This window comes from Phocoena sinus, chromosome 18 (genome assembly GCF_008692025.1).
Source record: "Phocoena sinus isolate mPhoSin1 chromosome 18, mPhoSin1.pri, whole genome shotgun sequence".
In the NCBI taxonomy this organism is placed as follows: domain Eukaryota; kingdom Metazoa; phylum Chordata; class Mammalia; order Artiodactyla; family Phocoenidae; genus Phocoena; species Phocoena sinus.
Window position 1 is genome coordinate 13977495 of NC_045780.1, and position 15841 is coordinate 13993335.

The 15841-nt window shown below is 39.3% G+C and overlaps 1 protein-coding gene across 1 annotated transcript in view; it reads left to right on the plus strand.

Moving 5' to 3' along the window:
- Positions 1–15841, plus strand: part of FREM2 (FRAS1 related extracellular matrix 2) — a 158686-nt gene that overhangs the window by 83794 nt on the left and 59051 nt on the right. Inside the window, exons 5-6 of the mRNA XM_032611517.1 lie at positions 5416–5541; positions 6620–6871. Coding sequence (XP_032467408.1) covers positions 5416–5541; positions 6620–6871 — 378 coding nt within the window. The remainder of the gene's footprint in view (positions 1–5415; positions 5542–6619; positions 6872–15841) is intronic.

The following is a 15841-nucleotide window of genomic DNA, read 5'->3' on the forward strand; positions in this document are numbered from 1 at the left end:
GCACACATATGTGTATATGCATATATGCCCAGCCGTGTATATACGCACATGTATGTATATACACACATATGTATATGCACACATATATGTATATATACACACACACACACACACACATTTCCTCCAAAGCTCTTCTCTTTCCTCAGTTATACGGTTGCCTGTCATTTCACATGAAGAAATAATGAAATCATATCCAAAATCATAATTAAACAATATATTTTGCCCTAGCAGCATTGTTTCACCTATTCTTCTATATAAAAAAGTAATTCCTTTTATTCTTATTCTATTATCTTTTGTCTTTATACATCAAGCCTCAAATATATGAGTATAGGTGAATAAAAGCAAGTGTTCTAGGAAAATTATCAAGACCACTTTAGCCCTTGTATGATGTATCTGTGTGTTCAACAAATGTTTATTGAGCATCTGCTATATGCCAGGAATTCTGCTAAGAGCTAGGGATATATGCCCGAGTGAAGAACGCACACTGACCCTGAAGCGTCATATCACTCAGTGATTACATTCCACTAAATTGTTACATTTAACAATACAGATGCTATGTGTTATGATAAGGGGAGCAATCACGGTGTCCACAGAAGTATCTAACCTGGGATGAAGATTCTTAACTTTCTTTATACTAGGTTCCCTAACCGTGAGAAATTACACCATCTTTCCTCACTCTTAGAAGCATATAGGTATTAATTAATATAAAACACTTTAATTTCTGGGAAGAGGAAAATATGAAGAACTAAAACTTTTGATTTCATATAAAGATCCCTTTCCTTTTTTACTGTGTGTCATTTCTAACCAGTAAAATGACTTTTATGTACTTTATTAGGAGAACACAACCTTAAATATAGGTATTTGAGTACAGATACCTAACATAGATATCTGAAGCCTATAAGTATTTTATGCAATTGTTTAGTTTGTACACTTGAAGTATCTGCAAACTTCTGATTGAAATGGGCTTATTCTGATATTTTAATGATGTCAAAACATAGCCATGAACTAGTAGATTAAAATATATGATGTCTAATCATTTTTGGCGGGACGAGTTTAGGTTAATACTATATAATATATAGTAGAGAATAAACATACTATTCTAGAGGAAAGTAGAGCTTATATCTCAAGAACGCTAATCTTATCGGAGACAAAAAAAAAAGGCAAACTTTTGTGTGCTGAGTGAACCAAACCCATTTCATGAGGTAGAATTCAGATGACATAGGCTGACTAATATACGAAATTCAAATATTATTACTTTTCAAATTTCGTACCATCGGAAATGTTGACCTAAAGAGATCACTGGCTAGCTGATATTTTGACATGAGTGTGCTAAAACAGAAGGTCCAGAATTAATGAAATGATCGTCAGTGGCAGCTGATGACACCAAAATGATAAGGCACGCAAGAGCTTCAACTTCAGTGAGTGTCAAAGCTTTCTTCTTTTTGAACTCTATTGCTGTACGGCATGGGTCATTGTCTTAAGAGAAAGAAAAAAATATTAAACACTTGTTCAAAGGATAAGCACACATTTGTACGTTTTTGGCCCCAAAAAGGTAGATAAGGGAAAAGGTGGTGCAAAGTAAAACTATTTCAGTGATGGAGAACTTTCCAAAATTTTCTACATTCACAAAATAAAAACATTGAATGATATGAACAAAGTTTACTCAGAGATTCACTCTAACCAAAGTATTGGCATAGTACTTCAGAATAATTTTTGGACCTCATGGTATCCTGATGTGAACTTGTAACACTTATTGTCATGTGACTTAGATATGTTTTCATTATTCTGTTCTTTTAAGTTCCTGTTAAATTAGCCTATATTACCATATCTGTTTCAGAGTTAAAACAAAACAAAACAAAACAAACCACTGAAATGTTAGAAAGCTTTCCACTGATGTTCAAACATCAGTGGCAGACTCCACACTAAGTACCATTTGTTGGCTAGTCTGAGGGCACCGGAGCAGCCTGAAGATGTACCAGAATATCTTCTGAGTTGTTTTTGAATGTGCCAAACTTTTTAAAGATGATGAACACTCAGGGCCTTCATCTAGGCCCTGCATTTTCTTTCCCTTCTTTGTTCTATTATAGGAAAGATTTTTAGGAGATATTTTTTCTATCATGTTTTTAGCAGAGTCTGGTGTTTTTGTAATCCACTCAGAATAATTGAGCAAAGGACATCTTTCAAATTTTATTTCTTAGAACAGAAGTCATTTTTTTGCCTAAGTTACAGCACAGTCAAAACCTAAAAATAAAAATTGCCATTAGATAAATCAAAGTACTCCTTTCAATACAGTCACATTGACTAATAAAGCATGCATTCACTTTATTCAGCTTTATCTTTCAAAACAAAGAATAATGAAACCAATCTGAAAATATAAAAGTAACACATGTTCATTGTCAAAAATTGACAGATTTAAAGAAATAAAAGTCACTTGTCCTGCCACGTGAAGATAACCACTGTTTACACTGAGAGGATGTCCCTGCAGTCATTTTTTTCTGTGTCTCTATTGACTTATTAGAGAGTTTACTATTTCCGTAATATCACCCTTGTTTTGTCTCTCGGTGTATATAGTAGCGTGTATCTGTTAATCCCAAACTCCAAACTCCCCACCTTTCCTCTTTGGTAACCATAAGGTTTATTCCACTGTAAAACTTTCCCACTCCTCTGCCTGCCTTTGGGTCTCAGCCAAATACAAGTGATGGTGGCTGGATAAACAGCCTTTGCTTGTTTCATCCCACTGCCTGGTCCTTGTATATTTCCACAGGATCCTGCTCTGAGTAAAAACCAAAGTCCTGCCAGTGGTCCTGAAAGCTCCGTGCGATCCACTCACCCCCACTCATTGTCACTTCACCAGCCCATGTTCTGTCCTCTCCTCCTTGCCCAGTTTACTCAGACCATCAAACCACACTGGTGTCCTGGCCATTCCTTGCATATACCTGGCCTGAAGTATATACACTTGTTCATTCCCTTTGCCAGGAATTCTCTTCCCTAAATTACGCACATAGGGTATCTCATTACCACCTTGCCATCTCAGCTCAAATGTAACTCTATCACAGACACTTTCCTGTATAATACAGACCTGCCGTGGCGCATACCATGCCCCAGCCCTCCCTCCACCCTCCACCCCCCGCGCCCCCCTGCATCCCCGCCGGCACACTCCATCTTCTTCATATCATTTGTCACCTCCTGGCATACTATATATTTTCTTGAATATGTGTTTATTTTCTTCCTCCTCTCCACCCCCAACTAGAAAGAAAACTCCATAAGACCAGGGATTTTGTTTACCTCCATGGCTCCTGTGCCTGGTTCAGTGTCTGGCAAGAAGAAGTCACCCAATCAATGTTTGATAAATGAATAATTAGTTATTAAATCTTACATCCACAGATTTTTTAAATGGTGCCATTTTTTCAATTGCTGTATCAGTCAGAGTCCCAGGAGAAAAGAAATGGCACATTCAAAATTAGCAAATTTAAAATAATTTAATAACACGACTTTTGCAAAGATGAGGCCGAGAATTGGGAAACCACCAGGTTTAGTTAAATGCCCCAAGGCTTGTAAGAGCGGATACCATCACCACCTCTAAGCCTCGGGGGAAAGGGAAGGAGAAGTTAGCTGGACCAGTGAACGAGCTAGGGCAGCCAGTGGGCACGATGACCTTTACTTGGTGGGGTACAGCCAGCTCTGGAACCTTGAGGGGAGCCAGGGGGATGAATGCTGACCCCACGTTGCTCTCACCCTCCAAGTCCTGCCTGTGCCGTCAGCCAGAGACAGAGCACAAGGGAAACCTTTGATGTGGTTCTCATTAGTCAGCCCCTGGAGTACAGGGCAGGGTGGAGAGGGGTGGAACGTGGACCTTGACGGCCAGCGTCCACTATTCCAGCGTCTTTTATAATCATCCAAAGCAGTGTGGCTTAGTGTTGTAAAAATAATCATGAAGCATTTTCCGTGTGTGTGTGGGACTTTCAGTGAAGCAGACTCCCAGGCAACTTCCAAAGTATCTATTTGAGGGTTATCATGTCAAACTGTTGAACTAAACGTTCTCTTGAACTAAATGTAGTTTTGCATTGAACCACGATTTCCAACAATTTAATTATGCCATTTTTATTATTTAGTGTACCTTTGCGCTACCTTAAAAATGAATCAGTGAGACTCATAGTATTATATAAGTATAATGTATACTCTGTGCTATTGTCACTCCTCTAGAGGAGGAGGGAAACCACAGATGTGTCCCTTACAGTGATACATAGATTTCTAAATTCTAAAGGGACTGCTGTTTAAAACACAATAAACAGACAAAAACACCGTGTCAAACAATGCATTATTATACTTTTATTTTTTAATTTTATTTATTTATTTTTTAACATCTTTATTGGAGTATAATTGTTTTACAAAGGTGTGTTAGTTCCTGCTGTATAACAAAGTGAATCAGTTATACATATACATATATCCCCATATCCCCTCCCTCTTGCGTCTCCCTCCCTCCCACCCTCCCTATCCCACGCCTCCAGGTGGACACAAAGCACCGAGCTGATCTCCCTGTGCTATGCGGCTGCTTCCCACTAGCTATCTACCTTACATTTGGTGATGTATATATGTCCATGCCACTCTCTCACTTTGTCCCAGCTTACCCTTCCCCCTCCCTGTGTCCTCAAGTCCATTCTCTACGTCTGTGTCTTTATTCCTGTCCTGCCCTTAGGTTCATCAGAACCATTTTTTTTTTAGATTCCATATGTATGCGTTAGCATATGGTATTTGTTTTTCTTTTTCTGACTTACTTCACTCTGTATGACAGTCTCTAGGTCCATCCACCTCACTACAGATAACTCAATTTCGTTTCTTTTTATGGCTGAGTAATAATCCATTGTATGTACTTTTAATCATTAATCATTCAAAAGGAACACGTTTGGGGTAAAAAAAAATAATAATAATAGAGTGGACATTACAAGATCTGAGTTGTAATCCTGACTCGACCAGTAAGAGTCCTTGACAAATAATTTCAACTCTGTGGGTCCATGTTTCCTCATCAAAGTAAGCGGTGAGACAAGATGACTTCTGAGGCCTCTTCTAAGTCTAAAAGTCAACTACTCCAACAGAAGGTGGAGATCTTTCCCGAGAGAACAAAGTTGGATTTAAAGGAAGTGTGTCAGCAGCACTTATTAATTGAGAAAAAAAAAAAAAGCAATTACTGGAGATAAAAGCAATGCTGGGTCTTATTTCTAGGTTAAGAATTCACTAGCCCGGAGCCTACACACTCTATACCTGCTTCTTCTCCCCTGTCTTCCCTCCTTCCCCTCACACTGCGCTATTCTAAAAGAATATGCCAGGGGAAATGATCAATCATGAGAGCAATTAATTTGCACAGGATTATGTCATATGTAAGACGCTCAGACAAAAACAATTGTGTTTTCTCCTTAGAATCAACTGTGTTCATCCCCCAGTCTGAATACTCCATCGAGGAGGACATTGGTGAACTTCTCATTCCCATCAGGAGAAGTGGAGATGTGAGCCGGGAGTTGATGGTGATCTGTTACACGCGGCAAGGTAGCTCGATTTGTGAGTGAACTAAAATGTCCCCGCGAAGATATAAATAAGCCTCTTTAACATGCTGGAGGCATAACATTATACCACGAAGGTTATACTTTACTAGTCCAGTTTTCAAATAGGAAAAAAGTTTCCAGGCGGACGTCTTCCTTCACTGTGGCACCTTTGAGGATCTGGAAGGACTCTGCTGCTTATTGGAAACATTTCTGATTCATTTGGTTGCTTTAATACTCAAGGCCTTTGGGGTTGTAAGAAGTTGAAGCTCCCCTCTCCCGCTCAAGCCTGCTCAAGTAGAAGGGGGTTATTGTTAAAAACAACAACAACAAAAGAGGCAAAGAAATGCATACCCAAGGAAAAGAAACTAATTTCAAACTGGTCTGAAACTCGTAGCGACCAAATTTCAAAACATTTGTTTTGCTCATTGAGTAGGCTCCCTCCAAAAGGTGATTTTATGCAGTACAAAATTAAAGTTAATACATAATACTCATTAATATACTGAATGCCTTTCTAGGAAACAGGTAGACTTTTCTAAGAATGTAAAAGAAAAGGTCATAAATGCAGTTGACACTGCAGACTTCCATTAAAATTTTCATTAACGTATGTGAGTTGAAAGGCAGTAAAGAATCGCGGTCAAAATGCAAATTTCAGGATCAAACTTGAGCTCTGGGTCCCAGAACAAGCGGTTGGACTTCTGTAAACCTCAGTTACCAAACGTGTAAAGCCCAGTAGGGTGGTTAAGAGGATTACGGAAGCAATGCATGTAGAGCGCTTGGCACTTTGCCTGCACACAGTAAGCATTTAAATGCTAAACTACTATTCTGTATTATTGTGTTGTTTTAAAAGACCACTGGCAGGAAGCAGAGGAGAAAACCCTTGAAATGTACTATTTGTCAGATGTTGGAGACCATTATAAAGGTGACCCATGATGCTAGCACAGTATGGAGGAGTTACTGCAGTTTCCAGGGGTGTTCATAGATATGATGGACCATGAAAATGCTGCATATGAAAAGAATCGTTTCTGGAGGTACCCTTGTAGTATGTTCTACATAAACCCCTTTCGGATTCTCTCTGTTTCCAGGAACGGCAAGAGGAACTGTGCCAACATCAGTGCTGTCCTATTCTGATTACATATCCCGGCCCGAGGACCACACCAGTGTTATCCGCTTTGACAAAGACGAGCGGGAAAAAATGTGCCGGGTCGTTATAATTGACGACTCCTTGTATGAGGAGAAGGAAACATTCCACGTTCTCCTGAGCATGCCGATGGGTGGGAGAATTGGATCAGAGTTCCCAGGGGCTCAGGTTACAATCGTCCCTGACAAAGACGATGGTAAGTACTAATTTACCCAAAACTTATTCCTCCTACCAGGCGCACCAACGTCAGGCACAACCTTCTAAACAGAAAGACGAGAGTGCAAAAGAATTTTCACATGCACATTTATCTTATGCTTGATTTTATAGTGCGATTAAGATTCTAAGTTGGCTGCATCAATCAGTTTGTCTTTCATGATTTAGTGTTTTCAAAGAGCAAAGTCACACCTATGTGTTTTCACCTGTGTACAGTTTCTTTTACAACACCATTTATCATTAGGTGATTAAACTTTAAAAATTTCCTGGTGAAGAATTGAAGCAATTTTAATAGACAATTTATCTTTTTGTTTGTTTGTTTTGCTTTGATTGCAAAAGCTTTTGTAACTTTAATCTCCGTGTTTGAACTCGTTTAACAAAGAAACCCATCAGACGAGGCTATTAAATGACCGAGGAAGGTAATATATGGAAAATTGAGTCCAACAGGCTTCCCAAAAGGGAGAGGGTTTATCCTAGACTACTCTTCCTGAGGGAAACCTAATTCCCATAAAATAATCCCTCTTTCTGAGCAGAAAAAGGAGCAAAAGGGTCTTAATCATCACAGTTCAAAAAAACAGTTTGTGCTTTCTTGTGAGAAAAGAGAACAAGAGGAAAGACTGTGAGTCATCTTGTAATGAAAGTGAGAGCGGTAAACTGAGAGATAGGACCCCAGGACTTGAATATTTTTCTGTCCATCTTGAATTTTCCTCATGGTAGATAAAAAGAGGAGCAAACTCGGCGGATGAATCTTTTGGTTCACAAACTGGAGGAGAGTCAGAAGACTGTCATTCGAAATAATCTGAAAACTCAGGAAGTTAAAAATTACCTACCCGGGAAGTGCTTTGATGATTGTGATAGTTAAGTTAAAAAGGCTTTAACGTGTCTTGTGAGCGTATACTCTGTTCCAAGCCCAGTGCTGGGTCCTTTGTACGTTATGCTCCGAACAATCCTGTGAAATATATAATAATGTCTGTTTTTTACTGAGAAGTAATGAAAATTAGAAATGATTTTATCAAGAAGGATTTGAAGAAAGTCTTACTTCTACCTTAAACTTAGATAATGTCCAGTAGCTTTAGTTGACTAGTTTAATAGGAAATTCTATTTTGTATTTAAATATACAGAAATTTTATTTTAAATTCAGTTGATCTCAGAGAAGAAGCCAATATTTTGAATGTCAGCCAGAACATAATTAATAGCCCACCCTGAACACCTATCTGCTATCTAGATATCTCTGTTTTTATTAATATAGATAGAAAGATATAGAGCTTTAATTTTAAAATAGAAAATACATTTAGTGATTGGTTCAGTTTGCAAAAAATTTTTTCCATATGGATTGTTACAAGATGCACATGGGAAAAAAATAAAGGTTCAGAAAGAAACTATTATTTATTAAGTGCCAGGCATTTTCACTTGTACATTGCTAGATCTTTTCAAGAGTAAAGGGTGATGTCATATTTTTACATATGGCAAGGCTGAGAGAGGCCAAGTGATTGACTTGAATTTACAAAGCCAGTATGTGGCAAAGTTAGTATTATCGGAGCCCCATATATGACCTTTCCATACTGTCACTCTGCCTCTAGAACAAGTGCCTAGTGGTGACAAGTTTGTGGAACCATAGGTACAGTATCTACTACTACATAATGTTTGTTAAATGTTTTATTAGCATCAGTGTTTCATTTGAGCATTACAGTTCCCTGGTGTAGACAGCTAAAGGGGTATTAGGAGTGGGGTAGCCAAAGCTCTTAGAAGCTTTTCACCCCAGAAGAGGACTGGGGAATTTGGATGCCACAGGCTTTGATTTTAAGGCATTAGAGTACCATGCAAACACTGGACCAGGAGTTTGTCAGGAATGTTACCAGCAATCACCCAGCCCCCGTTTAATAGAGCAGAAGTCCTGTGTATACGTCTCTGTTTTCTCCCATTTGTCCTTTCCCTTCCACTTCTAACTTTTAATTTTATTTTTTAATCACTCAGGTCCCACTAACGTCTTACCTTGTGGGAAGCACCACAAGTTTTCTAAGGATAAAATAAAACAAAGCAAATAAATAATCCCTACCCTCAGAGAGCTTTCACTGTAATGAAGGGAACAAGGCAAAGGTACACTGAACAGACTCACAAACATAAAACTTCACCAGAAAGTACACGATTAACTATAAGCAGATACAGTGGTATCCTCTACTTTAAATAAATTCACAACGTAAAATTTTAACTTAATAAAGTACAGCACAAATTTAGCTTTGGAAGAAGGAACTTGCCACTTTAAAGATCCCCTAGTGGAGTAAATCAAGAGATGGAATCTCTGGATAGTGTCACATTGCAGTTTAGTAAATATTTGTTCCTTTCTTCAGCACATAGTTTTTAAGAATGAAAAATTCACTCATTCATACATCTGTTCATTAAAAATATGAGTGAAGCACCTCTGTACTCACATATTAGTACAGTAGCAACAAGGGGACACGAGCTCTGAACTCATGGACTTTTCAGACTCGGGGGGGTACACAGATAAGTGAACAGGCAAGCATAAAATAAATGTAATAAGTGCTCTGCGGAGGAAGGAGCATCTTTCTCTTTCAGGAAGAGCTTCTTTGAAAACATGATTTCTTAGCTGAAATTTGAGGACAATATCAGAGTAACCCGGCAAAGAGAGAAGGGAAGTGTGTTCACAAGTGCAAAGGCTGAACGCGTGTGATGCTTTCAGGGAACTGAAAGCTCGGATATAGCACAAATCTACAGCTCAAAGGAGTGAATAACAAAGAAGAATTTGGCTGGGCAAGGAGTTAATCTGATAGGATTGGGTAGCCATGTAAAGAAGTTGTGTTTTATTATTGAAATAGAAATCAGAAACTCTGACAGGTTATAAGGAGAGTGACAAAATCAGATTTGCATTTTTGAGATATTACTCTGTCGTGGCTAAAATACAGAGACCAGATTGAACTGCTCTGAAGGCTGTTGGAGAAATATGGGTGCTAGGTGATGGCGGCTTGAACAGGGTGGTTGTATGAGGATGAAGAGACCAGGGAGCATGGCCATGACGTGGGAATTGACTGGACGTGAAAGGCTAGAGGACAGGAAAGTCCAAAGAATGGTATCTTCGTTTCCAGCAGGGCAGTTGGGCTAAGCGTGGTGCAGTTCACTGAGACAGACAAAACAGGAGTAGAACTGGTGTAGGGACAAAACAATGAGTTCATTTAGGGCGTGTTAGTTTGAAAAGGCTGCATGACTTCAAAGTGCTGGATATGGAGTAGGCAAATGGAGACATAGGTCTGGAGATTAGGACAGAGTTATGCACTAGAGACATTAAATTACATGTTATCTCTATTGATAATAATAAAAGTCATACAAGATGGCTTATACAAGAGGATAAGATGGCTTCAGAGGCCATGCAAAAATGGCCCTCATATGACTTATGACATGGACAGATTTTACTTGATTTTCATATTTTTTTAAAAGGAGCACATTTCACGACTGTTAAGCAGAGATGGGAAAGAGTGAAGAGAAAGGTAGTTAATGTAAGGGTGTGACAATCCAGCAAAGAAAGTGCTAAAAAGAATCTAAGGATCAAACATGTTTCAGTGTCTAAGTGCTGTCAAACATTTTTAATCTGTAATGTCTAACATGCAGCAAGCCAGGACATTATCTTAATTCCTCTTGCTATTCCAAGCTTTGGGGGATTTTTTTTCAACATGCAACTATTTCACTTGTTTTTTAAATAATAGGAAAGATAAACCTAAAACTTATTTTAGAGAAATTTGCTTTGTGATCATCTTTGTTGGAATACTTCATATCTTATGAGCTTTGGGGTCAACTTTTATTAATGTCTCTGAACCTCAGTTTCCAGGAGTAAAATGAAGAGTTTACCTGTATTACCTATATTTTACTAATTTTTCCTATATTTTTTCGTTTTAGAAGTTGAAATCTTACGATGTACGTAGTTTATAAGCGAAAACAATACTGCTACACATAAAGTACTGTCTATGCAGACTTTCACCAGTTCATCATGGGAAGAAAGAATGCCCGGGTTAATGGGGAGAAAGTCAAATTTCATTCAGGTGCAATAATACAGTTGCTAACAGTTGTCACGTTTGAACACTTACTACGTACAAAGGACTTTACATGAATTATCTATCCAGTTAAATCTCAAAATAAGGTATCTTCTCCATTTGATTGATGGAAAAATTAGACTTACATAGGCTAAGAAAATTGCTTCATGTCACACAGATGCAAAGTGTTGGATATATGTCCTAAATTGAGGTCTATTTAAGATTTGATTTGCTTCTCCACTAGGCTATAATGAATCCTGAAATTCATCAAAGGGATTAAAATACGTCATACCTAATGACATAACTGAAGGGATACGATTGTCATAGAATCTAGAAAAGGATAATCCAAATATAGGTCAACATTGGTCAATGGAGGGGTGTTGTTTCTGAAGGTGGCCAATTGCTCAATCCCTAAAATTTTATGTAATTGGAGCAGGGAAAATACTTAAGCCTGCTACACAATCTGAGTGAAATATCCTGCATGACTTTCCAACCTCTTTTGCTCTGATTACTGTCTCCGTTTCTGTGGTAATGGGCATACCAGATGACGAGTCCACCGACCAAATGTTCCCGGACTAAAAGGAAACACATCCTTTATAACTTTGTAACTCAAAGCAATCTGAATTTTTAAAAAAGGAATTGATTCTCCAAAGCTAGATTATTCCTCAGTGAACTTATAGGATACCATTTCTGTGGCTGCAGAGTGAAGGACCAACACCTGGACGGAAAGTCACTTTTCTTAGGCGCAGATGTTTGAAAATCTCAACTGGGACCAAAGGTTTTCTCTGTACTCTTTAATTATATGAGAGTAGAGCAGGGGCTCGAAGGACAGAAATATGTCCTGACTAAATCTGTATTACATCTTTAAGAAACCGCTAAACTCTTCACTGTGTTTGGAAGAGACTCACACGTGAACGACATGCTGACACAAGAACAGTGCTCTCACTTTGTGCAGATATCCTGAACGTCAGTGCCTTCAGTCCTCAGTACTTCCGTAAAGGTTACAATTTAATACTACAGCATGTGTTCCTTAGGAAGAGTAGCAAGTCAGTGCTAACAGTATTTCACTAATCTTTGCTGTCGGTCTTTGGTAGTTAATTAAGGAACACTTAAGCTGAACCCATTTTCAGCTTTTGTGTGCCCACCCGCAGGGGTTTTCACTAAAGTGGCTGCCTTCCTCGACCCCCCCCTAGAAAAATTACCGTGCTGGTAGGTATAAACCAGAGACATGTAAAAGGTAGCATAGCATGGTGAGCCCTATAGTAGATGTAGCTCAGTTCAGTGCCATTCCAAAGCTTCCAGACATCAGAAAAGCTTTCTCAGCAGCAGGAGTACCATAGAGAAGAAAGCATTCCTAGTGCCAGAAAAATACATCATGGTATGGTGTGTGGGTGAAATAGGTTTTATGCATTTGTACTGAGCTGAAAGGCTTGGTCACCATCCTTTTTATTCTTGAATACTATTATTTGCATTTGTGTAAACTCCAAGTAAGAAACGCCAGGCCAGTCTTTGTAAGGAATGGCCAAACTCAGTTAAACTAACAACTTGACAAAACAAAGATACATTCTGCATTTGGTATGCTTGGGTTAGAAAAATATTAAAAAATCAAGAAATGGAAAAATGAGTTTCTGACTGCTCAGAATATGAATGCAATGAAGCCCTCAACAGACTATTTAATGTAGTTGATAATGCCAAGGATTCAGGGAAAGCTAATGGATGTTTAATGAGTGTCTGGTCTGTGGGGAGGCATTGCAAGAATTCGCTGAATAATAAAGATTATATCCATTTTTCCACATTGGAAGAATACTAGTTGAATGATGTAGATATTACACCCTTTGAAAACGAGCATAAGATAAAGGAAAACATATGAAATGTCTTGCATTTAAAAAATATTTAATCTCACATACCACACACAGAGCAAATATTTATTGTGCCCTTACTAAGTGTAACAGGTGGGGACTATAAAGACACTTAAGGCATAGGCCGGGATCTCAGAGAGCTTAAAATCTATTTGGGAGAAAAAAACACCTAAGTACGTAAAAGGTTAAAGGAGAATAATTTATTTCGGTAATAATTTGAAACACCACAAAGCAGACAGAAGAAAGCAGTGTGATTAAGAGCAATGGTACGATCACTCTGTGAGTCAAGAGGAAGAACAGATAAAGGCTTTAACAGATGGAAAGGATTCAGGTGAATGGAGAATAAGGCAAAGTATTCCAAGATCGCATGCGTGAAAGCAGGAGGGAGAGAAAGACGTGGGAGCAGAGGGCAGTCCAACTTGGCCACATTGCCTTTTCTGAGAGAGGCTCATTGCCCAGCTTCCAGGATTAGGTGTTAGGAGATCTGGGCTGTGGATGCATTTTTGCTGCTTTCTAGTCAAGGAATCTTCACCAATCCACTTGTCTACTTGTACCTGTTTTCCTCATTTGAGTACATTATCACCTGAATTTCTTATTATACAGAATCTTCATGAGGACCAAGTAGCATCTGTATGAGAGCACTTTAAAACCTAGCTCAACTAAAGAAAGGGTGGGAGGCATTGGCAGTTGACTCTGGAAAAATGGGTTGGAATTACACTGTGGATGCCATTGAATGAGATAAGAAGTTCCGACTTGACTTCGTAGGGAGCACCCAAAAGTTTCTGGACAAAAGAGCGCAGTAGGGCTTCCCTGGTGGCGCAGTGGTTGAGAGTCCGCCTGCCGATGCAGGGGACGCGGGTTCGTGCCCCGGTCCGGGAAGATCCCACATGCCGCGGAGCGGCTGGGCCCGTGAGCCACGGCCGCTGAGCCTGTGCATCCTGCTCCTCAACGGGAGAGGCCACAACAGTGAGAGACCCGCGTACCGCAAAAAAAAAAAAAAAGAGTGCAATAATCAGAGTGTTGTTTGGAGGTTATTAATTCAATAGCAGTGTAAGTGAGCAGAATAGGAACCAAAAAGGGAAGTGGACCTGTAGGGTGAGGACATTGGGACTGGAAAGGAAACAACCTACCGCTGAGAATAAAACCTGCTAAGACTTCGACCTCATGTAAGGAGGGAAATTTAAAAATATGTATCTGAGTCACTTCACATCATTTTTTTTTAATTGTAATGGTTTCAGGAGAGGGCTTTCGAAATTACAGGATTAATTCATTTTTAACAAACTCGTGAAGGGGAGAGGGCAGGAAGAAAAAGAGCATTGGTGAATGTGAATGAGTGAGTCATTCGCTGAATACAAATTGGAGGGGAGAGAGAAGGGAGACTTCCCAGGCTTGGCCTTGGGAGGACCCACAGGGTCCCAACCCCCAGTCCTCTCTTCTTAATTCTGGACCTGGCTGAACTGAGAGCCCAGCAGGCCAGCTGTTAATAGGAAACAGCTCCACGTGGGGCTTGGGTACAGGGACACAAATTAAAATAAAGGCAAGTAAGCAGGGGTCCGAGGCTGCTGGAGTGGGTTCATTAGCAGCGGGGTACCTGTTATGGTCACCGGCTCTAAAGGAACTTGCTGCTATGCTGTTGGGAGCTGATCTTTTTGAAACTGTTGGTGCAGTATACTGCTCACAGCAGGAAAGGCGTTCAGAGCTTTGTTCTCTGCACACACACGAGCTTGGCAAGCAGCCACTTGAATCTCTGCTACCAGTCGCATGGAAACATTCACCGCTGTTACCAGAAAAGGCAAAGGCTCCAGAGTTCTTTGTGAGAACAGCTCACCGTTTTGTATAACTTACATTGAAGAATGACCTTATGGCTCACCAGAAAGTGAGCACAGGGAGCTGTGCCAGGACATAGGGACAGTTCACCCAGAAATAAGCTCTCAGATCCATGGAATGTAAACTTGCAGATATGTTGTCTGCTAGGGTAGTTCTAAGATATTAAGGTTACACTATTGAATAGGATCATACTGTTTGCAGTATTAAACTAACTCATGTCTCTATGTTTCAGGGCTCCATAGATATCACATATGTCATGTAATGATAAGTATAATATATAGTTATTGTAACTATAACTATTATATTATAACTATTATATGTGATAACAATAACAGGTGTGCTAAGCCTCTTACTTGAATGATTTCATTTAACACACAGACTATGAGCCTGGTTGTGTTATGCCTCAGTTCTATTGTCTTTGAGCGGTTAGGTAACCTGCTCAAGGTCAGACAGTTGAGAAGCATTTAGCCAGGCTGACCACAGAGTCCATGGCGCCAACTGCTGTGGGGCCCACTTCATACTGTACTGGCAGCAGGTATATTTAATAGATATTCTACACTGTATATTCTACACTGTGATACTCAAAAATAGCATGAGGCTTGCTAATAGAAATGAAACAAACTGTATCCTTTTCCGTGCGTGCAGACTTGAGGACCCTAGAATACTTAAAATGTTAGCAGTTATAGACGTAAGGCTAACTTATACATGAATTATTTTGGTTCACTTTTTACCAATTATAACTCCTCCAGCATCATTAAGAGAACATGTGATGGAGTCTGGTAGTTCACCTGCACAAGGAAAAGCATTGCTTTTCCACATCATTTAGCAAGTTGTCCAGTGGAAGGGTTTCCCTTCTGAAGGACTGGGTTTGGGCTGTCTTGTCAAGTCCTCATGGATAAATGCTGTCTTGTGTTTGTTTTGTCTTCTTCATGGTAACACTATCTGCCTGATTCCCATCTTTTCCACACAGGAGGGTGTGGATAAATATTGCTGACGTATTATCACTCAAACCCTGGAAGCAGATCACTACACATGTTATAGGAACCGCAAGGTCTCAGTCACAGCTGAATTCCATGTTAGTGCTAAAAATCACATAAATCTGGGAAGCAACTTCTCAGATACTAGACTTCAGAGTTTGTAAGCTTAAAATTATTAAAAGAGATATTATAATCAAAAACAATAAAATTCATAAGAGACTGAATAATTAGAAAAGATCTCTTAGTAAAT